This window comes from Hippopotamus amphibius, chromosome 8, assembly GCF_030028045.1.
Source record: "Hippopotamus amphibius kiboko isolate mHipAmp2 chromosome 8, mHipAmp2.hap2, whole genome shotgun sequence".
Classification (NCBI taxonomy): Eukaryota; Metazoa; Chordata; class Mammalia; order Artiodactyla; family Hippopotamidae; genus Hippopotamus; species Hippopotamus amphibius.
In genome coordinates, this window is record NC_080193.1 from 98,316,940 (window position 1) to 98,342,943 (window position 26,004).

The 26,004-nt window shown below is 43.2% G+C and overlaps 1 protein-coding gene across 2 annotated transcripts in view; it reads left to right on the plus strand.

Annotated features, from left to right (window-relative positions):
- The first annotated feature begins 3,829 nt into the window (after positions 1–3,829).
- The window catches only part of KLF7 (KLF transcription factor 7), a 93,877-nt gene continuing 71,702 nt past the window's right edge, over positions 3,830–26,004 (plus strand). For both annotated transcript variants that reach the window (XM_057745038.1, XM_057745039.1), the window contains exon 1: positions 3,830–4,381. In XM_057745038.1, the coding sequence (XP_057601021.1) occupies positions 4,280–4,381 (102 nt within the window). In that variant the 5' untranslated portion in view covers positions 3,830–4,279. The remainder of the gene's footprint in view (positions 4,382–26,004) is intronic.

A 26,004-nucleotide genomic window follows, 5' to 3' on the forward strand; every position in this document is an offset into this window, starting at 1 on the left:
GTTGTACTTATAAATTTTGTTCAATATAGGATAGAATAGATGTGTTTTTAAAATGTTGAGTATTATTTTCAAAAACAGTCCCCAGCAAAACTTTTTTCACTAATCGCTCTTAAATTTGTTCCCTGTTTTAAGTAGATTTACTTTAAGGAGGCTTTCCCAGTGCTGATCACACCAGAATAATAAGGACTTCCTGTACTAATGACACAGAACTTTTCTAGTCATTAACAGTCTGATGTCTTGATTGTTTCTATTTATATATTAAATGTTTACTATTTTGTTCATAAAATATCCTCATTTCTCAGTTCTTGGGGGGTAACTTATTATTTACTCTTAGGTGTTTCTTATAGGATCACTTCCAAAGGGTGATATTTTAAAAAGTATCATCAGTATCTTCTAAGACAACACATGTGGAGAACATAGACTTTGGAGTCAACTTGAAGTCAGACCTATATTTGAATCTGCTTTTGCCACTTAAGAGATACATGACAATGGGCGACTTATGTGTCCACTCTGAACTTTGGGGTCTTCATCTGTGAAAATGGAGCAATAACAGCTCCCTCACAAGACTGTGGTGAAGATCAGGTGTGAACAAGTGTAAAATGCCAGGTAGAGAGAAAGCATTCAGTATGCAGTAGTTATAGCAGTGCTATTTATTTTTGGTTTGTTCGACTGCCAAGGTTCCCTTGTGATCTTAATTTGTTCATTATTTTGTACATTTGGATTCTTTGCATGTGCTTTGCAGTGTGAACCTAGGGTCTCTAGGCTATTAAAAATAGCTAAATATGACTAATATTGAAAACGTGCCTTCAAGAGCGCCTTGTTGCATAAATCTCTTAGAATGAATTCTAATCTATAAAGCTTTGAAAAAAAATCATAATGAGGTTTTTAGGATTTACATTATAAAATTTTGGTTGGGTTCTTCTATAAGTTGGATGGCTGATATTCACATGGGGGAAAACCTCAATAGAAGCCTCCCTCTCCACACCCAAGCAATTTATATAAAAAAATTTGACTTAAAACCAAGAAACACAGTCTTTCACCTTGCAGAAAGCCCCATGCAGAGCAGTCTTGGAAGTCAGGTGCTCCTGGATTGGCTGCTTCCTGGCTGTGTGACCTTGACCAATTTAGTATTTCTAAGCCTGGGTATCTTTATCCATAAAGTTGGGGATAATAAAAATATCTACCTTGGGGTTGTCATGAGGATGAAATGAGACATTGCATATAAAATGTTTATGTGCCCATACAGCTTGGCACGTTGTGCTTAATAAATGATGACTATTATTTGTAAAATCTTTAAATTCCTAAGTTAACATGTGTGTCATATTTTGTTGAAAATGGTAATTGTGTAACACAAAAAAACAAAAAATAAGTTCACTTGAGTCTCAAACATCAAATTATGTTCTTTGGTCTTGTCTTGCCTTTTGCCTCTTGAGTTTCCTACATTTAAGATCCTTTCCTTCCCCATTACTCCTGAACATGTCTTCTGCCCCAGTACTTCTCGGTGGTCTCTTCCCTATCCCCACAAACAATTCGAATAGCATGTTGAGTGGGGAGGCAAGGGGAGACCTCACTCCAGATTGCCAAGAGGTTTCTACCTTTCTCCTTCTCTAAGACTCTGGTGTATCCCCCCATGAGTCTGATTAGTTCAGATATTATTTAATTTACTCAGCTAAAGTCAGGAGATAATGAGGGCTAACATTCAGCATTCACCTAATAGCATCAGATACACTGTGCTAGGTGAGTTAACAAACATTATTTTATAGCATTTTGACTGTTCATAACAATCAGGCAAGGCAGATACCACTTTCCCTGTTTCTGAGAAGGGTAGCCAGAGGGTCTGGGCCAGTAATTTGCTCAAAGTCACACAGCTAGTAAGTGGCAGTATCAATGGCCATAAGGATCAAGTTAATGCATTAATTGGGATGTGATGACTCTAAGTGGTATTCTACTTCTGGGAAAGGCCCACGCAGACTTCTCATACTGGCACTTATATGTGTGCTATCATAATATCATCTTATTCGTGTAGGACTTTTAACCTTTATATACCATTTATTCCTAGCACCACAAAAGTGTATACGTAATACTAAAAGTACCAAGATCCTTGCACATTCTGTGCACATACACTTACAGTAAATGCACCAATTATACACATACACTGGATGCTGTAGATCTGACCAACAGAATTCCAGACATCAAAAAGTAAACAAACTTTCGTCAACTCAACAATTCCTGTTTAATTTCCCTTGACAAGTACTGAATTTCAAATTGTGTTTGTTCTATAAAGTAGAATCTTTTAAACATTGTGACATGGAGTCCCACATAGTCAGAAGGAGAGACAGCTGAGAACGGCGAATAAAGTGGATGTGTTTCTTCCATTACGAGTTGAATTGTTTCTCATTTCTGAATAAGTACCAAATTCTGCAATCATTCCAAAAGTGGAAGTTCAGCTCACAGCACATTTTGGGGAAGCTTTAACCACACGAACCATTTAAGGTCAAGCAAACAACTGGTCAACCCTAACAACGTGCGTAGTGCAGGAGTTTCAGCTAAGAGATAATAGGGTCTTTATCTACACATCTCTCTCTGTTAGCTCGGTAACGCGATCCGGTCCTCCTCTCACCACCGCAGCTGGTCGGACTGACGCCCCCTCTCCAAGCCACATGGCAAGTCTCACGTTTAAGCCCCCAAGCAAGATGCCTGCACCCCACGTCTCCCCGGACTCCCTCTATTGTCTTTAACATACACTCCAGCGAAACGCCCCCTCCCCAACGACCCTAACTGGGAAGCTGACCCCCGCCTGGTCCCGGCGCGGGGTCAGGAGGCCGGGCGGGGGAGCGGGGCGCGGCGGCGCGCTCCAGGACGCCGGCGGGGCTGGGGGCGGGGACTGCGCGGCGCGCGGGGCGGGCCCAGGCCGCTGTCTGCGCGCCGCTCCCCTTTGTTCAGCTCCATTGTGTGGCACTTCCTCCTCTGGCGCTGCGTTTCTGCACCCTGGCAGCCTGTGGGGAATTCGTGGAGGGGCTTTTGGTGACTTTTTCTTTTTTTTCTCCCCCCCGCCCCGACCCCGGTTTATTTTTGAGGAAGTGAGGAACTCCTTTGCGCTGCCCCTCCCTCGCGGCTCCCCGCCCCCGGGCCTAGAGGGAGGCGGAGTGGGAAGTGGCCTGCCTTCCTCCCCACGCCGGCTGCCTTGTCCTCCCGCCCCGCTCCTCCTCCAGGAGGCATCCTAACCCCGCATTCTGGACCTTCCCCTCCTGACCGGCCGCGTCCACGCCACAACGGCGATACGCGACCCTCTCCCCTCTGAGGGGCGCAGGCTCCGGCCGCCCGGGGGCTCCGCCTGGCACCAGAGCGAAGGTCGGAGGCCAGCGTGCGGCCCGAGACCAGCCGCCTTGGCGTCCCGGGAGCCGGCGCGAGTGTCGCCGCTACCCTCCCCGTCCCTCGCGCTCGAGCTCCCCGGCCGCGGCGCGGCCTCCTCAGCCCCCTTATATAGCCCTCTAAAAATAGCTCGCCTCGCACCGCCTTGTAAGGCAGCAGGGAGATTCACAGCGCACCAATCCGAGCCCGCCGCCGGGGCCAAGCCCCGCCCCAGGCCCCGCTCCACGCTGCCCATTGGTCCTCAGTGACTTCATGAGCCCCCTGTTTACCTTACATGGTCACACGCGGCCTAATGGACGCCCTCCTCCGAGATCCCACGGCTGCGCGGAGAGCCAGGCGGAGGGAGGGAGTTTGGGGAGGGGGAAGAGCAGGAGGAGGAGAAAAGGAGGAGGGGGGAGAGACTACAAACTAGCAAGGATGGGGTGGGGGGTGGGGAGGGAAGGAAAGGGGGGGGAGAGAAGCGATCGCGAGAGAAAAAAAAAATGCAACCTCCCAAAATAAAGAGCAAAGATTGCATTAGGAGCGAACAGCGCTGCAGAAATAGATGGCAGCTTCGTGTCAGTGAGTTTGCATCCCCCTTGCTGATCCACGAGCTGGAGTGATTAGAGCCCTGGAAGGGAATTGTTACTCCCGTGGAGAAGTCCCCTTTTCCTGGCAGCCGTCTGCACTGTACACGCTGGATGCCTCTCTCCATCCACCCCACTCAGTCTCTCCTCTCTCACCTCCTCTCTCCCTCTCTTCTGCATTGATTTTTTTTTTTCCTTTTTAGTTGACTGAAACAAAACAAAACAAAAGGGCCACTGGATGTCTGCCTTCTTGGGGGGTGAGCCAGACAGACTGACAAACAAACAGACCCAACTGTGTTCAGGGGAGGGTTTCTCCTCCCGTTTTGCCCGGCAGCAGCAGCATGGACGTGTTGGCTAGTTATAGTATATTCCAGGAGCTACAACTTGTCCACGACACCGGCTACTTCTCAGCTTTGCCATCCCTGGAGGAGACCTGGCAGCAGGTGAATGATTTAAATTACTTGTGTAAATCGTGTGGTGGCGGCGGAGATGCAGGGGCTGCGTTGGTGTGGGCTTGGGGTTGAATTTTGTTTGTTTGTTTGTTTAATTTTTCCCCCCTTTTGGCTGTTTTCGGAAACAGTCATCTGCTTACCTCTCCACCCACCCCCTAACCCCTTAGTGTGCCGAGCTGAGCAGCCGGTCCGAGCTGCCTGCGTTTCAGTCACCAACACACATCCTTGCGCACACGTTGTCGGGCTCACTGTCCCCCAGCAGAGACCTGCCTAACTTCTGGGGTTCGGAGGAGCTGGGTGGGAAGGTGGTTTGGGGCTTTAGGAGCCATCACTGACAGGTACCGCGTCCCTACGTGCAGGAGCTTTACCTTCTTGGTACCTTAAATCAGGTTCATCTCTTTCAACTGGTGCTGACGACCGTCAGGTTGTGTGTGGGGAGGAGGGGGTAGAAGCAAAGTGGAGTGTTTTTCTAGTCATTAACGGGTATCAATAGAGAATAGGAACTTGATTTTGAGATTAGAAGGTGGGCAGGAGGAAGAGGAGCCCAGTGATAAAAGATACTCAGGGATATCTTGGAGGAGGACAGGAAGATGTGTCCTATCTAATGCTGACAGTGCATTGTAGGTTTCCCCAGTGCAATGTCTTCAGAAAGAGAACACCCTCTGTGTGTGTCCTTGCTTCTCTTTTTCGTTTGGTGTCCCTCTCCACTTAGCACAACCTCCGACAAAGGGTGGTGTGTGCTTCCATGCCTCTGACTTTGTTTTAGAGGACTAGTTAAGAAACTCCTAAGATGCTGAAGGGCACCAATGCCAAGTTGGCTAGGTGTCCCAGTGAGGGGGAAGTGGGGCTGGTGACAAGTTCACTGGGCTTTGTGAAGTGGAATAAAGAAAGTGCTGGTCAGTGGAAAGTGCTAGATCTGCTGCGGAAACAGTGGTTTTCTCAGTATGGATTAGCAGCTGCTGAGGGGACATTCTGCAGGAAAGATGGTGGGTAGGGGGTGGAGGGACACGAATATTCTTTCAGAATTCTACAATGTGCATCATGGAAAATCCAAGAAGACAGTTCGGATTTGCACATTGGAAGTGTGAACGTGCACAATCCGTCTTGGAGAAACGTGCTTGCCCTTGGGGAGGGCTGTGAGAGGCTTGGTGTGTGGCTGCTCATGTAACTTCTCTGCTCTGTGACAGCAGCTTGTTAAGGCTAATGAACAGCTGAATTTCCTCTGCCAGGATCCAAAGCGGGATTTGCCAGCTTGAGCCTGGGCTGTAACAGTTGCTGCTTTAGCAAGCGAGGCTTGGCTTTTGGTATAAGGAGGCTAGCCCGTGTACCATTGTTACTAGTTGCTGTTCTCCCCTGATTCGAGGCTGGAGTTTCTCCAGGTACTGGCTTCTGGTGTCTGTGCGTCCACACATGCATTCCTGCCCAAGGTTGCTGGCAGATGTGTTTGACTTTGTCTTTCTCCAAATGCTCACACAGCTCAAACGTTTTTAGCATGAGGCATTTCTCCAGTGCATCCTTTCCCCTATCCTTGACGAGCCTATCTCACGAAGGGTCTCACCAGAGTTTTTTCCTCCTTTTATTTCACATGCTAATTAGAGCAAAAGGTTGCCAGAATTTCATTTTCTGAAATAGTCTTCATTTCACACTGTCAGCCCACTGGTGTTGAATCGGTTGCCTGTTAACAACTGTCTAGACAGGTTAGGGAAGAGAATCTGGTGATTTAGTCAGCCTGCCTAAGGCAGCCCTTGTTTGTGACTAACTGTTAGGCAGGGTTGGAGGGAAGAAAGTTGGCTTTATTTGTTACAACGTTCCCTCCTGATGAATCACCCAACTTTGTTTTGGTTCAAGTTTTCACAGTAGTAAAGCCTGCTTTGGGGGAAGGCCTCTCCAGAGGAAACCTGCTTTTCTAGATCTGCTTAGACCATCCATGAGAAAGTCTAAATCTGTAAAGAAGCACCACTGGTTTGATAATTAGAGGATGCATTAGATCTATTGTTTCCTCTGAAGCCTTCTTCGCTTTTCTCTCCCCACCCCCTCCTCCTTCATCTCACCCCCTTCAAGGAACCTCTAGCTTAGTTTCTATCTGTGGCAAAGGAATTTTCATCCCCCAGCACCTCCCACCCTATTTCTTGCCTTAATCCTCTCCTACTGCCGACTGCCCTCAGTTTAAAACCCTTTGCCAGGCTCTTTAAGAGGCATGCTCATGTCCATTACTGAAACCTAACTTGTGAGGACACAGTCCTAAGTGAGATATCACTCCAAGGAGCTTTCTTCTCTGGACTCTGTAGTCACAAGTGCTTTCTGTAAAGGTGACTGTGACTCCAAGTTCATAGTGATGACATAACCTCCAGCCACTATCTCTTCCTTCCTCCCTCTCCCTACCCCCTCCCCCTTGCCTCTTCTGAGTATAAAGGAGGGGAGTGTGGTTATATGCAACTGTTGGTTCCAAATCAACCATCAGATGGTGAAATTTTAAGCCTCCTTTGCTCAAATCAGCTCAAGAAGGTTGCTACAAAGAACCCCAGGAAGGAGGAAGTTTCCTGATACTCTGGGGTAATCAGATTTTAGAGGTCAAATGAGGAGCAATTATTCGATGTACTTCTGAAAGTGAACAGTGTACCTTGAGGAGATGAGTGAAATACAGAGATTCCGGTAATCTGATTTGGTTCATAAGAAAGAGTGGCTTGGAGGATAAACCCAAGAACATCTGTGCATTTCAAAATTAAGGATGGGCTATTTGAAGATTTTATTTTAAACTTGGGTCTGGGATAATTGTTCTGCTTAATAGCCAGCGAGCTTGTCATGGCCCTCCTGTCACAGGGGTCATCATTTTGACATTGGGTTTTCGGGCAGTAATGTCTTAGCCTCATACAGCTCCAACTTTGAAAATCATTGCCAGGGTAATTTTTAAATCCAGATGGACATTCTGCATTAACAGCTCTCCGTTCCTGGGCTCTGACTGCATACTTAAGCATTTGGCCCAAGTAACATCATCCCTGCCTGCCATAAAACTGTAAATTACACTGTGCTTATGTGGTCTATTATTTTATGGAATTCAGCTGACGCACAACTCAAGGCTACCAGCCTTAAGCTCTTTGGAAACTTGCAGGAAAATTTACAAGAGCAAAAGTAGGAAAAAGTCAAAGGCAGGACAGAAGCTAGAGTAGCATATAGGGTACCACTTGATGATGGATAAAGGGGGACCCATTCATGAGTTTTGTTGCCATTAGAAATCATGATTTTTCTGGACCCACTGCTGACTTGGAAAATAAAAAAGGATTTGCTACAATACTGATGGTTGTTTTTCTTTGGGAAGCTACAAAGACGTTTAGAATTTGGATATATTCTTTATACCTAGACTGCTGTTTCATGAGTGCAGGTCATGTAATGATGTTCTGAGTCTTATTTGCACTTAGCTTTGCCTCATGCCATTGAGGAGCATGGTATGTTTACTTGAAAACTCTTATGGAATTATGCTTGTTGTTAATGCTGATTCATAATTGGCAGATGGGGTCAGTTTCAGGCCTCCCTTTTGCTTAGAGAAAATTTTCCACTGCTACTGGAAACAAATAAATAAATCATAGAACATTCCTCCCTCCTCCCCCATTCCCCCATTGTTTTAAACTAATGGCATACTTGGCTACTGTAAGAGCTACAGTGTCCCCATAACACTGCAATTTCATCTTGGTTTCAGGCACCCTGAAACACTTTTTACAAGGGCCTTTGGTATGAAGCATCTCTAGGGGACAAACTACAAAAACGGTTGCCTTCCAAGAACAGCTTCATGATGCAAGGGATGGGATTTGATCTGTGAGCTACATAGCTTCTCCTTCTATATTGGGATCTTGCCTTCACATGGCCTTCTACAGGCCCAAGCAGCCAGGTGCTGTCTCAGCCAGAAAGACAAAGCAAACTGTAGGGTCCCTGTATCCGCAGGTTTGCCTCTGTCCCCAATTTGCAGAAAACCTTGTCATGAATTAGAATTTCTTGGCAACAGCACCACCCAGGGAAATTTGTAGACACAAAGGAGCCTTGCTAACCACACTGCAAGGATAAAATAGCTGGCTTTTTTTTTTTTTTGTATGTGATTTGTGTGCTCTTTAGTTACCATAGCTCTATTTTTTTTTAAATTTGAAACAGTGACTTGATAGATGAAAAAAAAAAAAAAATAGAACTGCCCCTGTTATCCAGATTTTCTTTATAAAAATGCAATCACTAAATAAATGTAGCCTTACAAATGAAAGCACATGTGAATGCCATCAATCACACACTTAGCCCTTCTTTAATAGATTCATTTCCATGTTCTTTTTAATAGATACATCTTTGTGTAGATTTAGGAGCTCTCAAACATTATCATTCAGTCTACCTGTTTGCAGTTTGGTATTTTAAACTGAGTGAATGTTACAACGAAGATATTTTTACTACATCTGTCTTTAGTTGGGGGGATAAAGGAAGTGGTGACTTCTTTGTTCTCCATGAAACTCCAACCCCCACTCCCTTCCCTGAGGAGAATGTGATGTTGGGGTCCAATCCATTTAAAGGGCAGAGCAGAAGATGCACTGTGACACCTCACCCTGAAATGATTTATGTATGGGTATGTCAGAGACCTTCAGCATTCAGAATGTGCTCTTCCTCTCTCCCAGCCATTCTAAATATGAATGCTAGTGGGGGCTATTTGCCTCTCCACTTAAATGGGAATAGTTTAGAGAGGGTCCTAATGGAGCTTTTAGTAGCCATTCTCTTATAAATCTTCAGATTCTTCTCCCGTCAGAGAATTCCTGATATTTTAACTTTTTGAATACAAGAAGGCAATGTAGTCTTCTTTAATTACTGTGCTTATTGGGAAGAGAAGACAGTTTCCTCTGGCCAGTCTGAGCTGGCTCATGTTGATAGGATAGCTTGCCAAATGGGGTGGCAGACACCCCCATCTCTGCAGTTTGTCAGTAGCGTGCAAGGGGTTTTAAATCACCTTCACTGGACTCCATGATTGGTGAATGCAGAGAATACCTCTGTGATTCCGGTTCACTCAGTCTATCAGTCAGCATACATGTTTGGAATTGGGATTTGCTGAAAGTTTAGGACAGCTCCCCAATGTAACCTGAGAGTGCCAGAAGGGTGAGGGGTGGAGATATATCTCTCTACAAATAAACCCCTTTGTTTTCCCACATCAGCTGAGTGCTTGCTTAGCATAAGCAGGTGGAATATTTCAACCCAGATCACCAAATCTTACCAAGTACAGTGATTAGGAAGCTCTACAAATACTACTCGTGTTAAAGTCTGTGGAACAAGATACAGCATCTAATCATCAATGTTAAATGCAACATCCACAAGTTAAGGAACACTCCAGTTACATTGTGTGCTCATTTTAGAGCATCCACATGAGAAGCTGTCCTTATTCAGTTTAATTTAAGCGTTCCCCAGATCAAGTATTGCATTACTAGAACAGGCTTTTACCTAAGATTGGTCATGATCTTGTTCCTCTCCCCTCTCGTTCATTCACCTTCATTTTCTGCTGCTAATTTGGACAATCATTTCTCCTGCCTGGAGTCCTTTTTGTTTTCCTCACTTGGTATTTTGTGGTGACCCTGAGAACCTGGTCCTGCTGAGTATACTGTGTCTATTGCACTCTCCGTTAGAGTAGCTGCCCCATCCACCACGTGCGTGACATGCAGATGGATGGCTGAGGGCCAGCAGCAGATCATTCCAGGATCAGCCTGCTCGAGGTGGGAGTGCCTTCCGATTTCACAGTGATACCATTCCTGACCCAGCTGGTAGAGGCACTCAGTCACATCTTGTGGGCTTTTCTCTGTTTATATTAAAATATGGAAGATATTTCACAGTCAGTACTTCATTCCTTTGCTCTAGTTATGTGCAAAATACTGTTTGGGTGATGCAAATTTGAGTTGCGTATAGGTTCTGCCCTCTCTGAGCTTGACTCCAGTATGGGAGAGTGAGCATGTTCAAAATTAAGCAATCTAGTATTAGCACAATTGCCAAAAAAAAAAAAAAAAGAGAGAGAGACTTTAAGTCCTGTATTTGAACGCTGACCCATGCCTCTCTGTATTTACCCACGTTGTTACAACCTTGTTTATAAAACATACTTGAGATTTACTAACTTCTGTTAGGCTTTTTTAGCTAGTGGTGTAATGGGGCTGGTGGCCCTTTTAGGGCAGATGAGTTGGCAGTGTGAATGAATACACATGTCCGTAATGGCCAGGAAACAGCATCCATGTCTGTGTCATTCGGAAATGATTATAGGTAATTAAAATAATTAATGTAGAGCCATATGCAATATCTATTTCTGAATGTGGGCTTATTGACATTTCCTGAGGGTCATATTGAAAGTCAGGCCCAGGCCTTGTACCAAAGCTAGATGCAGAGAATCTTAGAATTTCAAATCCTGAAAGGGTCTTGGTTTCTTTAACTCTAAAACGCTAGGCTAGGACCAAGTGATTGTTGAAGCCAGATGAGGCATTGAACCTTCCAAGGTCACCCAGCTCTTGTTAACATGCATGGCGGTCCCAGGCCCAGGACTCTTTCAGATGCCCAAATCAGTGTGCTTCTTTTCATCACGCTGTTCTGAATATACTTGGAGTCACTTCTTATCCTTGCTCTTCTCTCTTTTCCCCTCTCCCCTTAAAGGGAGGCAAGAAAATCCCCTTTTTACTTTGAACAGTACTAGTACATGGAATTTTGGAATTGTTTGGGCCCTAAACCAAGCTATTGAATATCTTGGAGAAAGCTTATGTGTGTAATTTAATCTCTTCCATTTTTAATAATGTGTGGTAACCTGGAAAATGTACACTGTACTGAAAAAAACAAAACAAAAGCCCCCAATTACAACTCCCGCCTTATGAAAAAAAGGTGCTGTCGCTTAAATGATAACAAATGGAGTGAGAGTGGGGAGGGTGCATTGAGATGTACTTGGTAGGGAGTTGGATGGATGATAGAACTGGGGTTTTCTGTGGAAATCGTCAAATGCGAAATGGTGAAATACTTTGTCTTTGACAACTTGCCAGCAAAGGGACTGCGTGAAACTGTAGCAGTTATCATGTGCCAATTCAGGAAAATCTTTTTTGAAGTGTTCTAAAATTTCTCGAGAGGGCTGGATGGGCAGTGAGGTTGTAATGTTTTACAAATTTAAACAAAAAATATTGCACATTGTGATAAGCAGTTGGAAGAGCATCAGCTTCTGTGTGGTTTTTAAGAAGTCCCTGTGGGGCTGGAAGGCTGAAGCAGGCCTAATTTTCACAGTGTTCCTAGTGAGGAAAGGAAACGTGGGGTGCTCTTCACTCCTCTGCCCAGTGACTTCTGGCCCTTCTCCACCCAATCTCTAGTATAGTTATGATGGTGAACTTCTCACAGATTGGTTTCACCTCTAAGATCTTAGAAACTGAAGTTTTCTTCCCAAATAGAGACTTCTTTATTTCTTCAAAGCTGTAAACTGTATCTCCCACTCCAGTATTTTCCTGAGTTTTGGGCCCACGTTTTTGAATCAGAAACCTGGGGCTGACGCTAAAGCCTTCTGGGATTGTCCCATGATGACCTCAGTTGAATATGTCCCAAAGCTGGAACTCATCAATTTCTTTCCTCTTTTTCCTGGCTCCCCTATTTCTTTTATTGAGTTGACCTTTCTTCTGTGATCCAGGTTTGCAGGTCCAGTCATCTCTGTCTCCTCTCTTTCCCTTGACTCTAATCAGTTGAAAATCTCATTGATTTGGTTCTTACAGTACTTAACCATGGTCTTCCATTTTCTTTGTGCTCTGCCATTGCCCCAGGGCAGCCCCCTTCACCTCCCCTGGACTGCCTTTCTACCTCCATCACCATGTTTTAAACTGTTAATGGAGCTCTCTTTTACATATGATGAGGCCAAACTTCTAAAAGTCAAGATGTTCCAAGACTGAGTCTAGGTAATAGTCACAAGTTTCCCTCCTTGTTACCATGTGTGGTAACTACCATCCAAACTGAATGACTGTACTTTTCCTGCTTCTGTCTTCGTTTATGTCATTGCCTTCAGCCTTTTCCTTCTTCTTCCCCTCTGACTCTCTTTGTCCATATTCTACCTGTCCTTTAACTTTCAGGTGGTTGCCATGTCTTGCTGGAGACTCCTTCCCTTTCCCTTGGCCAACAGTAATTGCTACTATTTCTGCACTCTTGTGTGGAACTTGTTACTTGTCTTGTAGTATAGTTTTTCTTTTCCTTTGTTTCCCCATTGCCTTATTGTTGCAGTTAGGCTGTATGATTTAGAGCAGAGTCCATGCCTTGGTTATAATTTTGATAATAAACTTTTAATACATAACCCTTCAGGTTCTTAGAAAGCCTTGCATATGGTAGATATTCAGTAGGTATTTAGGGCTTATGCTATGACTATGACTTAAGATTTGACCAGGTCTGTAGTAATGGTTCACAACTGTGGCTGCGCCCCAGACCAATTAAATCAGTATTCCTTTGGGTGGAACCTAGGTATCAGTGTTTTTTTAAAGCTTCAGGGTAATTCCAATATGCAGCCAAAGCTTTGAGCGAGTAATCTATAGAGGGTTAATATCAGATATATCAGAGTTGCAGGTGGCTACTACTTATATGAAAATATTTCATTTCTTGTATAACTTGGAATCTAAGTGTAATAGAAGTTTATGCTAAAGCTGGACAGTGGTGGATGTCCTTCATCCAGCTCCTTGGTTAATAGCAGCTGTCCAAGTGTTGTTTCATCTTTCTTGTTTTGCTTTCCCTTACCCTAAAGTGTTAAATACAGTCTCATTTATCTCACATTTCCTATGACCCACTAGAGGTTTGCTTAACCTGGTCAGATTCCATTTCTGGTAGCTTTGTGGTGGTGGGCATCAAACTGCAGCCATGCCGAGCTTCAAATAATTCATTCTCGGCAGGCTCTCGACCATGATTTTCCACTTACCTCAGCCTGCTCTGTGGTTTTAAAGGGATGGATGCATGCAGGAACATCTGTTGGATGATGCCAGATAGGCATTAGGTAGCAGCTCTGCATATTTCTTCCTGACCTCACTGTTTGCAAGTAGATTCTGTTTATAAAGAATTTCAAAGGGCCCATGTTTCTAGTAAGAGGAGCAAAAATAAACTGGAAGAATTGCCGCTGAGGACATTCAGGCAAGTAGGCTGCCCCCTCGTCCATAGAAGGCTTAGCTCTTGTGGTAATGACTGTGGGCATGTGGTGATGTTCACAAAGAAGCCTTAGAAATGCCTCTATTTCAAACTGTGATGTTTGCAAAAATGTATGTACTGTAGCTGCATCCTTTCATCTATAAACTGTCTTTGATGGGGGTATGGTTGGTAAGAGAGAACATCATGAGGGGAGCTCAGAGCTTAGGGGTGAAGGATGTCTTTTGGAAAGCTCAACCCAGCTGTGAAAACGGCAATTAGCTGTGGAGCAATTGCTCTGCAAGGGAGTGCGCGCCTGCTCCTGACCCCGCTTTCACGCTCACCTTCCAGAGCCGAGGTAGCAGGAATTCAATGGAGTGGTCATAGTGCTGGCTCTTATTTTTGGAGAGGCGGCAAATTCACTCAGCGTACAAAGGAGTGGAAATAGATTGCCCCATCCCTACCTTTTGAGCTCTTAGTGTTTGTTCATATGGCCACCGTAGACCCTTTAATAGAGCATCGTTCCTGCCTAAGGGGTGAAGGATCTTCTGCGAGGAGGCCCCGGTGCCGAACTGATTCTCCTGTGAGCCCCCTGAGATGCTGCTCAATGTCAGACCGAGTCTCTGGCTTTGCTTTCTGCATTCCAAGATGGCTCGGCCTCCCCTGTACATTTATCTTCCTGTATCAAGGTTCTTGCTTTCTTTATGTGGACCAAGAGATGATCTCCTCTGTGACAGGGATGTTCATGTTGGCTTGTAAGAGTCGAAGAAACATCTGTATTGAGCTTTGTTTCTTAAGGACTCAGGGTGTTTTGCTCAGGATCTCTTGTCATTGGCACATTCTTTTTGTAACAAAGGAACAGACAGATATTACAGAATTTCCCATTCAGAGGTGAGAAAATTGGGGCAGAGGAAAATTAAGCAAGTTGTCTTAATGTGGCTGCAAAGCAAATGAGTTGCAAAACCAGTGGTGGAACACACTTTTCTTTTCCTTCTTTCCACTTGGCTATTCTGCCTATTATAATAAACATCATAATAATATCTAATATCTATCAAATAATTCCTACGGATGATCTCATCTGAGCACTTTCTATGCATCGTTTCATTTGATCCTCACACCAACCCTGTGAGACACATATTCTTCTTATCCCCACTTTACAGATGGAGATGTTGAGATGCGAGTTATTAAATGACTTGCCTAAAGTCACACAACTTAGAAGTGGCTGGGCCAGAATACGAACCCAGACAGTATGCTCAGGACTCTGAATTTTTATATTTATACTGACTCTGACTTAGGCAGGAGACGTCAGGGCAGGAGCCAAAGGTCATGGCCTGGGACCCAATGGAACTGTACGGATTTGAACAGCTTTCTGGTCTGTCTTCTTTCTGGACCTTGGTTTTCTCATCTGAAAAAGAACTGGGTTGTGCTAGGGCTCCTTAAGGCTATAATGTTTGTAGTAGTAGAATTACTTGAGGCATTGAAATCATGCAGAGCTGGAACCTTGAGAAAGTCGCCTAACGTCTCTGAGTTTCATTCTGTCATGGGCGGAATGGAGTTACTAATGCTGAGGTGAGGGCAGGCGTGTTGGCTCTTGGGCCCAGTGTCTGGCACATCGCATCCACTCAACAAATGCTCTTTCCTTCCCCATTTCCAACCATCCTTCCTCCCATTAAAAACAGTGCAGAGTGGCACAATGCTCTTTTTCTAAATAGTATCACTGGTCTCTCTAAGATGGCAGTGATTCTGAAGTGTCTAAGAGAAGGTGAATGATGGAAGGCCAGGCCAGGGAGAGTGCTGGGCATTGGACATGGTATTCCTTTATCCATCCCACAAGAGAGCTCTCATGAAGTCACTGGTGCTCAGAAGTGGGGAAATACTAGCAATATCCATACCCCCCCGAAACTTGGCCTCTTTTGATATCCTTGGAATTTGCTTGACTTGCTCACACAAATGTCCAACTTTCCAGTCTTACTTCTGACTCACTTCTCTTAAGTTTTTCCAGCATGCTGTTATTTTTCTTTATGAGCCAGAATTAGGCGCATATACTATAATACAGTGCTGGTTACTACACCTGCCTTTTCTGCCTTACCTGATGACTGAGCTTACAGCAGCTTATGAGAGTGAATCAGGTTTTATGAGATCTATAAATATCTCCGATAGGATTTTTATTTCATTTTCCCCCTTCAAATAAGACATAATGGAAGCATTCACATATACAAGGAATATTCTTTCTGTGATAAAGTGGGTGTTTAGAATTGGCCTCTGAAAAGCCATAATTTGATGTGGTTGTTCATGTTGGGAGTTTTATGGGGGAGGGGGAAGAATCATGCATATGGTGCTATAAAACTTGAAGATTATTTCCTCATATTGAAGGTTTAGCCCAGCACCTATGGAGAGATTTATGTCAGAGGTGCCAGCCTCGTGTGCAGACTGCATTTCCTCCTTCTGAGGAGCGTGTATTTGTGTTTCTTTAGACACATAGAAACCAGGGAAGGAAAGTCCCGTTGGCTGGCAGGAGGAGGGGGCTCCCAGAAAGGTTTTCAGTTCTTTGTCTCATCTGCTTCCAGCTGCCCCAAGGGAGGATGTTCTCATCCTTCTCTGCACTTCATGGATTTCCCAGGAAGATTTCACACCACTTAATATATCTAAATGAGATTTTTTTCCTTGGAATTTCACTTTTTAAAAAAAGAGTCTTACGCTTATCCATTTTTTAATCTTTTTTTTTTTTTTGGCACACGGGCTTAGTTGCTCCATGGCATGTGGGATCTTCCTGGAGCTGGGATCGAACCCGTTACCTCTGCATTGGCAGGCGGATTCTTAACCACTGCGCCACCTAGGAAGCCCTTATCCATTTTTTTAAAATGTACATTCCCCAGTACCAAGAATGGAAAGGATTTTTTTTAACCTTGCTCTTTGAGGAGTATCTAGAAGAAACCTTGAACATGTAACTGTAAAGAATCCATTAAAAACAGAACAGAAAAAAACAAGCGTTCTGTATACCTCGTTTTTCCTGTCTGGAAAATGGAAGTCAGGAGCTCCATTTGCCATCTTACTCAGGACTGTTGTGACAAAGTTGATTATGGATTTAACAATTGTTTTTGAAAAATTGAATATAACTCTGACTACTTAGGATTTTTTTTTGTCTTTTCTTTTTTTCTTTCTTCTTTTTTTTTTTGCACAAACTCTCCTTGCATACATCCTCCCCCAGTTCTCAGTAGCTTTGTGTTCTAACTAGATGATAATATAATTTGGCCTATGAAAGAATGTACCATGTGAACTTAGTACACCTGATCCAAAGGCATGCAGGATTTTTGCCTTAATGTCATTTCATTTTTTTCTGTTTAACATCATCTCAGTGTGTAATGTCCTAGCATTTTGGCTTTGCTACATACAGACAGTATTCTCTGCTTATCATCAAATGATGTGACTTCTCTGGTCCTCAGTTTCCTCATGAGTGTACAGTAGGGTCGAGTTAGGAGCAGTCAGATGATCAGAGATACAAACAGGAAGCTCCTGGGCTAAACTGGCTTCAAGAGCTGTTTTATTTGACCAGCATACATATTTCAATTTTCTTTTTAATTAGAATGCTTTTAGACAGATCATTCACTCTTCAATTACCTTGACAATTTACCTTGTCTCCACTATTTCTATCTCGCTTTGTTTCTGATCTCTGGCCAGGTGAACATGCCTTTGGGTTTGTGACCCCCAGACTGGCAGCTCTCTAAGTCACCTTCTCCTCCAAAACACTGTGATTTGGGGACGACCTTTATCTCTTTATCAGTCTCAAGCTGCCTTGATTACTACTCTTACCCGGAATCCATTTTCACTTCTTTTTAGATTTCTCAGTCTTGTTGAAGGTCTTTGTTTGGGATTCTGTTTTATAAAGCAGATTCCAAACTGCATCTCAATTTCTCCTAGTCATCCAGGTTCTGTTGTAGATCATCGAAATCTGGGTTGGAAAAGACCATCTGGTTTACCCCTCTCACCGCCTGGGCTGAGCAGTTGCTGCAGAGCATGTTTATTCCTTATTGGTATTTGCAAGATTTTCCAACTTGGAAACTGACTCTAAGTTTCCTGAGCTTGCAGCCTCTCCTTGGTGGAAATGGGAGTGAAATGGGACAATACCAAACAAAAACTTCTTTTGGTCAGACAGCCGTCATTAACAAATGACTGCCATTGTCACGGTTTCTTTTGTCACTCTTCAGACCCAACTGGTCAGTGGTGGGAAAAACCTTTTTATGGAAGAAAAACATGTAACCATTTCTGAGGTTTCTTAGTCTTGACATAGAAGCATGTTGTACAGAACCCCATTAACTGCTTTAACTGCTTATTTTTTTGTGGAAGTGGATTTTATATCACTTGTTTCACTAAGGAAGTGATGCTTTCTGTGTGAAGAACTCCAGGGCATTATAATAAAGTACTTTCCTGAGAATCAAGTAATTTGCTTTTTTTCCTACCCTTGGCACTCAAATACTGCCAGCAAGGCACTTGGCCTTAATTTTCTAATGCTTTCAGGATGCTATTCTACATTAGGGGTGTTTAAAAAAATTTATTGTTTTGTATTGGCTCCCTGATATTACTAAGGATGTCATTTAGGTTGACCAGCTGGTGATTTTCAGGGTCATTCTCTTCCTGTTAAGAAAGCCAGTCATTCCATTGAATTACTTGATGCTTGGTGTTCCTCCTTTTCTTCAATCTCCAATTACTTTTTCTTTTTCTTTTCTTTTTTTCTTTTTTAAAAACTCTGAGTGTTAAGTAAATGTCCAGGGTCATTATCTTGTTAACATATATATTAATTAATTTTTTAAACTAAAAGCTGTTTATCTTACTGTGTGAATTGGCAGCTATTAAAATGTTTCTGAAAAAAAAAAACTCTAGAAAGGAAGAAAGAAAGATAGAAAATAAAGAAATGAAAAGAAAGAAGAAAAGGAAAGACAGACATTATGTGGACTTCAGATGTCCTTGCACAGTTCTTCTGTGAAAGAGAAGCAGAATGCAGGCCATTTGTCTTCCTATCCAAGATGTGCCTGCTTACTTTTTCCTCCTGTTTTTGCATTCATGATCTCTTTTTTTATGCTCCCTATTCATAGAGACTAGGATTTTACAGGTATTAGAATTTGAGGACCATTAGACATCTCACTGCAATTCCTTCTCCTCCTCTCCAATTTGCAGGTAACATGTCTGAGCTTTAAAGAGCATTATTTAAGTCCAAGCCAGTATTGGACCTTCAAGAATTGTGAGCCCCCTCTCAAAATCTTATTTATCTATTTTCAAATTTTTATTGAAGTATAGATGATTTACAATGTTGTGTTAGCTTCAGGTGTACAGCAAAGTGATTTAGTTTTATATAAACACACACACAGACACACACATTCAGATTCTTTTCCATTATGTTATTATAAGATATAGTTTCCTGTGCTATACAGTAGGTCCTTGTTGGTTATCTATTTTATATATAGTAGTTTGCATATGTTAATCCCAAATTCCTAATTTATCCCTTTTCAATACTTCAAATGCATTCACCTGTTAACACAATGCGTGGTGCACCAGGGCCCAAGGCCGTGCTTCTCAGAGGGCAGGCCACACTCTGTGGGCTTCAGGAGCACAACATTAAATAACAATAGAATCACCTTGGAAGGCTGTATTATTCCTTTTTTAGTTTTCTTTCAGTCCTACTCACTAACTCAAGAAGGGCTCAGCTTTGTGGTAGTATGTCCTTAAGGCTTGATAATCTTTCTTTCTCCTCTTCCTCCTTCTTCTCTGTCCTGTCATCCCTCCCTCCCTCCCTTTGTTCCTTCCTTCTTGTCATCTTTCTTCTGTTTTTTTTTTTTCTTTTTTTAATAAAGAGACAACAGATCCCAGACACAGAGCTTTTGACAGGCAATCATCTGGCTAAAAGTTAATAATATCATTTTGGTTTTATTGTCTTTAATTTTATGATTATCTTTTATTGATGAACATTTACAGGAAGAGTATTTTAAAATATATGCAGCCTTAATACATAATGCCTAGTGAGGCAATTAAAAATTTAAATAAGAGGGAAATTATTATACAGATGGAATGCTGACTTGGTGAAAATGTGTGAAGGTGGAATGAAATGAAGTTTGAGGAATACTGGTGTGGTAGAAAATCAAGGGACTTGGAGTCAGAAAACTGGAATTTAGTCCTGACTTTGTAAGTATAAATCAGGGCAAATTGCTAAGCTGCATTTTCCCATCTGCAGTGTGGGGTTTATAATAACAGGATTGTTATAATCAAGTGATATATGGCTGTGAAAGTGCTTTGTAAATGGTCATATGCTACATAATGTTATTGTTTTCTATTCTGTGGTAGCAGAGGCTTTAGTTTCAAACCTTAAACTAGCACTCCTTGTTGACTTTCTTCTTCTTTATGATTTCCATTCAGTGTTCTCAGCAGGTATATAGTAGCTTCTTACTTGTTCAAATGGAGCTATTACTTGTGCCTTACTTATGGCACTTTGAAAAATCTTCCTACTGGTTTTCTAAAAGTGGGGACATAATTTCTAATTTCTGTGTGTGTGTGTGTGTGTGTGTGTCTGTTAGCTTTTAAATAAATTTTGAAAACGTAAACAGTATATAGTTTATAGTATGTCAAAACTTCCAGATTAAGAAAATACATTTCGCTTGATTTTTTTTAGAAAAATTTTTAAAAATTAAAATATTTTACCACACTCATGAAATAATTGTGTACGTGTGTGTGTGTTTGTGTATGTGTGTGTGTATGTTGGTGCCCAGGGATGAAGGAAGTTTGGATTTTGTATAGGAAGGAGAACCCTACCGACAGTTTGCTTCTGAAAGTGGAAGTCTGTGTGGCTAAAATGACTCATTAACAATGTCTGTCACATGTTGTTAGATGATACGGAGATGGGGACTTGCCTGGATAGGAAGTCCTAGACTTACCAGGACCTTTCAGCTGACTCCCAGGGAAACCCAGCTTATGCCACACAGGGATTGGATGACAGAGCAGCACGCGTGCTCTCTGGGACATGGACTTTTATCCTGTCCGAGACAACCCTGGTAGGAGGTAACTGTAGATAAGAAGGGAGGTTGATCTTTCTGACATGAGGACCACACTGACTACATTGGTCAAGCTCCATGACCTCTTCTACTCAGAATGCTCAGATCTCCATGCTGCTTAAGACAGGTGCCATATTGACAAAAATTTGGGAGTCCAGCGAGTTGGGTCCAAAGGCCCACTCTCATAACTGCCTTATCTGGAGCACTGGTGGAAATGAGGGTGCGTCTGGATCTCTGTCTGTGAGAGGGCCACTAGCATTTTAGCCCATCCCTGTTTTGGGGGGTTCAGTAGCTCTGTCTTTGCACATTCATTCAGAGCGAGGGTTTTCAGCTTTGATGGTCCTGGGGAGCAGCCCATGTGGTGGCTTGGCACAGACCTCTCTTGCTCTGCCTGCCTGGGTCAGATGGCAGACACAGACCTACCCCCACCCTAGGTAGAGTTGGAGGGGGTCCCTGAAGCTCACAGCTTCTAGTCTGCCCTGGCTGCAGACTTAAAGGGGGAAGTGGAGATGGAGAGGGACAGGAATCTACTTCTGTAGGGATTTGTCAGGACATACCTTTGGCTCAACCTCCCACATGAGAAATTTGATTCTGGGGTCAGGAATGTGACAAACACTTGAGTATGCAGCTGGGTTTTTGCCGTCAATGTGATTTGCAGGGAAGTGTGGCCATAAAATGCTTGAGGTCATGAATTGGATGGACTCCTCATCTGGAGAGCCATACCTTTCTCTGCAGAATTAAATATTTATGGACTTTTAAAGTTTAGTTTTGATTTTTTAAAAGAGGATAGAAACTCACTCAACGGTTAAGAAAGAAAACCATAAATTGCTGTGGATCTAGTGGTAACATTTTTTAAGCTTGCAACAAACAGCTTTATTGGAAAACATTGTTTTGTTCTTTAAAGAAAATCAAACCCATCCTAAGACGTTTCAAGAACCGGCTGATGCTGTTGTCCTGGCCAGTGAACACCCTGGAAGCATCACAGGCTGGGGCTGGTCTTGGCACATTATGTTGTCAGAGAGCTTTGTCATCATCTGTTACTCCTTGTCTTCTCTCTTTCAGGTTCCTCCACTGTGGCTTTCCCCGTCAAGTGCTAACTTATTTCATTTTAAAAACACTTTTTATTTTGAAATAATTATAGACTCATAGTAAGTCGCCAAAACAGTACAGAGTCCCATGTTTCCCCCAGTGGCGACATCTTATTGTATAGCTATCAGATACCTTAGTTCATTTTGAGGCACTTGCTCTGAAGGAGTGGGGCGGGTGTGGTGAGAGGGAGCACCTTGGAAAGCGGGGGTGATGTCCTTATGGGGCAAAGGGAGCGATGGGCAGAGGGCAGAGGGAGGATGGAGAAGGAATCCAGGCCATCCCCTTCCCAGCCTCTTGGTCCTGGGGCCTCTCAGCTGTTAAAATGAAAAGCCAATTACCTTCTGTGTAAATGAGAAAAAAGAAGAAATAAAAATGTCTGTTATATATGCTTATATGCATAACATTTCAAATAAAAGGATATACGTAAGTACTTATTGACAGTTTTGAGGAGGAAGAGGAGAAGGTGCTAAGAGACAGAAAAGGGAGATTTTACTTTTTATACCTTTCCTGTTCTGTTTAAATGTTTTGACTTTCACGTATGTTGGTTACTTTTTATTTTTTTAAAGCCAATCCTGTTGATGGCATGATGGGCCACTTACATTTTCCTTTTGTTATACATATACATAGTTTTATATTCATTTAAAAAATACCAAGCCTCTTGAGAAGATCAATAATTTGGACTGTTGACAATTATATAATTGTACCATGATTGCTATAATTATACCATGATTGCTGTTCTTTTAGTGGGGCCAATAAATTAACCCCACTTCTCCCCTCCCTAACCTATTTGAGAAAATAGATATAGGAACCAGAGAGACAGAAGTTAAATATCAGGTCTAAAATTGATAAAGCTGGATTTAGACCCAGCTGGGAAGTGCCATCTTGTTCTGGCTTCCCAGTATTTACTGTATCCCCTCCCCATAGTGGCTTGTGGGCTGAGCCATCCACAGGAAGTGTGTGTTCCACACAGAAGCAGGTCACCAGGACTGCCCTGCCTCCCTGGCGCCTCAGTGCTTCCCCCAGAGCAGGTGGCAGAACCTTCCAAAAAGAGGTCAGGGCAGCCAGAGAGGAGCATGGGCTACAGTATTTTTTCTTTTTTCTTTTCTTAATGTTTCTTCTCCCAGTGTCACCAATCACTTTCTTTCTTGGGCAGGAGTGAGGGAAGGAAATAAAAGAAACTTTGGAAGTTTTACTTCCAGGACAGCCTGGGAGATATTTACTTCTGGAAGAGGGAGCCCTGTGCCTCTGTGAAGTTCCAGAGGAGGGCAGGGGGAGCCTAGCACAGCAAGGGGAAGGGCTCGGGTGCAGAAGGGAGACAGGAAGCAGCAGTGACGGTTTTACATTGGTCCGACTCCAGAAAGGGGATCAAGGGTCCATTGTCCCAGGCCCTGGTCCTTGAGGAACACTGTCCAGAAAGGGACTGGGAGCAGTCGGGGAAGGGGTGTGACCCAGAGTGTGTTCGGTTCTAGTGTGTCCTGAATTCCCCCCGACCTCACCCTGCAAATAAAAATGGAAAGAATTTGAGGACTGTAGGCAGGTAGCCTTCAGAGAAGAGTGGTGGAGGTGGAGAGATGAGAACAGAAGAATCCCGTGTCTCCAAAACCTACTGGCTGTGGAGACTGCTTTGTCCCTTATCTATCCACCTGTCCGCTTGCCTCTTCTGGGCCACTTCACGTCAGAACAGAACTCCCTGCTAGTCCCTGAAGTCAGCTGGCCCTTGCTGATCAGTCTGTCATCCACCATCCAAGGGTGAAGGAGTCGGAATAGTCACACTCATCTGTAGTAAACCATTGGGATTCTCGAGAAGGAAGTAGAGAATGCTCAGTTTTGTAGTTGTGCTTCATCTCTCTTCTGTGATTTTTGTTTGGCTCTCTTTCTTTAGGATTTTCTCAGTGATGTCCACGAATAGTTGTTAGTTGTTCTTCTTGTGAAGTCAGGAACCACCTATGTTGCCATCTTGGTGACATCACTCTTCTGGTTCTTTTTCTTTAATTTATTCTTTTAATTCCTCTCTCTATTTCTCCTTCGCTTCCTTCCTTGAGGGCTTTTGACGTGCCAAGCATTGTGCTAGGAGCTGAGAATGTAGTAGTGACCCAAAGAGATATTGTCCCTGCTCTCATGGAGCTTACAGGCTAAAAGTGGACTCAGAAGATAAATAGATACATGTGGATGTATGCACTGTGACTGGCGTGTAAGGAAAAGAACAGGGTGTCAGGCGAGAACATTTCTTCAGTGACTTTCCCAGTCACATCTGAAATACTTAAGGAATTTTCCTATTCACCTCATAGCTTTTTTGTATACTTCGCAAAATGTTCTTCTCAAAACTTTTTGCTGGAAGTGTATAGTTACCACTCAAAAAAGAAATCTGAAATGGAACAGACATTTTGGGTTGAGGATACTTACAACCTTTAGGTACCTGTGTTTCATTTATTACTAGTCTCCTCTTGGGTATACAGATTCTCTTCTATGTATGTAGCTGGAGTTTTAATCTTGCTAAGTAAAGAGGTTGTCACATTTTATATTCTACACATATTGTTAGTATTTGAGTAAGTATATTGTTTAAAGGTTTTTTTTTTTTAACCTCAGCTCTTTTCTAATAGGTTTATTTTATTCCTTTCATAGGAAAAAAAATGAGGGAAGTAAAGAAAAGGAAAAGCTAATGGTTCTTTTCATGTCACATAGCAAATCATGGCAGGCAAGAGATTTTGACTAAGCATGTCAGTTAAGGCTTTAATGATATGTTACTGTACAGCACTTCCTTATAAAATCTGTATACGTAAAAGCAGTAGGTAATTTATGGTCACCAGTGGTGGCAGTTTTAAAAAAATATAGGTGTGTTGAACGTTCTGTTCCTTACGTTCTGCCTCAAGACTGACTGGTGAGCTGCCATTGTGTTCTGTTGAGTGATGTGAATAATATCACTAAACATATCAGGTGGTGTTTGTCTGATTCCAGCCTGGTACGTGGCTAAAGGAGAAAACCTTTCCGGGAAGAGTGATGCTTCTTTAACAGCAACTGGATTGAATTTTTGTAAGTATGATTTGCAACAGGGGATGCTTAACCTTCTATCTAGAATCAAATGCCAGGATCAGACACTGCAGACGACAGTAACTTTACAGCAGTAAGACTTTTGCTTGATCTGCATGATTGCAGGAAGGATTTGAGGATAAAGATGTATCTGAAAACTTACTTCGCTTACCTTTAACATCTGCCAGTTTTCAGCCTTTCAGTGACAGTTCCTGGCGTTACTGAGGGATGGTGGCAGGGCACTGGAGAGACCAAGGTACATCTTCATGTGAAGGGAGAGCTGAAATGAACCCTGTTCAGGTGTGCATGAGATTTCTTGGTGACACTGGCTTGGTGGTAGAGGCAGTTGAATTGGCTCATATGACCTATGAGAGGGAAGCAGTGACTCAGCTGGTTGCGAGTCCTAAGCAAATCAGAAAGTGCACAAGGATAGGGCAGGTAGTTTCATTTCCATGCAGGTATAACAAAAGCTCTGTATTTCCTTCTGGTGAAAACATTTGAAAATGTTCATTTTGGTACTTGTAGGTGACCCAGGAAGACAAGATGAAAATTAGCAACAGTGGGATGCTAGAAAACTTGTGACTCAACATTTGTATGATGTTTTTGAAACTTTTGCCTTGGGTTAGCCCCTTGACATGACTTTTTGTAAGTCTGCACCAAACAGTAACTCTCTGTCATTCAGACCTAACTTGGTTTATCTGTACTTTCTCCCACTATGACAACTCCTTGACCAAGGGCAAGATTTTTAAGAGGGTAGGGGAGGTGCTGTATCAATACCGGGTTCATCTGTAGAGCTTAGATGCATTTGCCTCCCGAGAGTTAAGACTTTAATGAAGCATCCTCTCCCTTGGAGCCCGTCTGCCTTTCTGCCGTCTTAGCCCTCCACCAAGGCAAAGAGTGAAGCCTTCTCTTATGATATTGCAGAGTTAATAATGCTGCTCTATTGATTTTGTGAGCCTCTCAGTCACAGGGGAATGTGTGGGGGATGGGTCCAGCGCTCACATTGCGCTTCCTCCAACTCTCTTTCCAGCCCTGGAGCTTTTGTTTTGAATCTGGAAGCTTCCAACCAGGGCTGGATTTCCAAAGGTCAAATGGGCCTGCACATTTTGTCCTTAATGAGTTAGCTCTGCCCTGGAGCCCTCACTGAACTTGCCAACATTCAACCTGAGTGGTAGCAGCAGCAGCTTCATAGCCAGATCCAGTTGCTTGACGCTCCACCCTTGAGAGGTGCCAAAGGGAGCCGCTCAGGGTTATTGGCCAGGAGAATGTGGTCATAAGTGCGTGTCTACAGGAATGGGTGAGGTTTCCTCTTTGCTTAGAAAGCCAGAAAAACATCAACAGAAAGGGGCT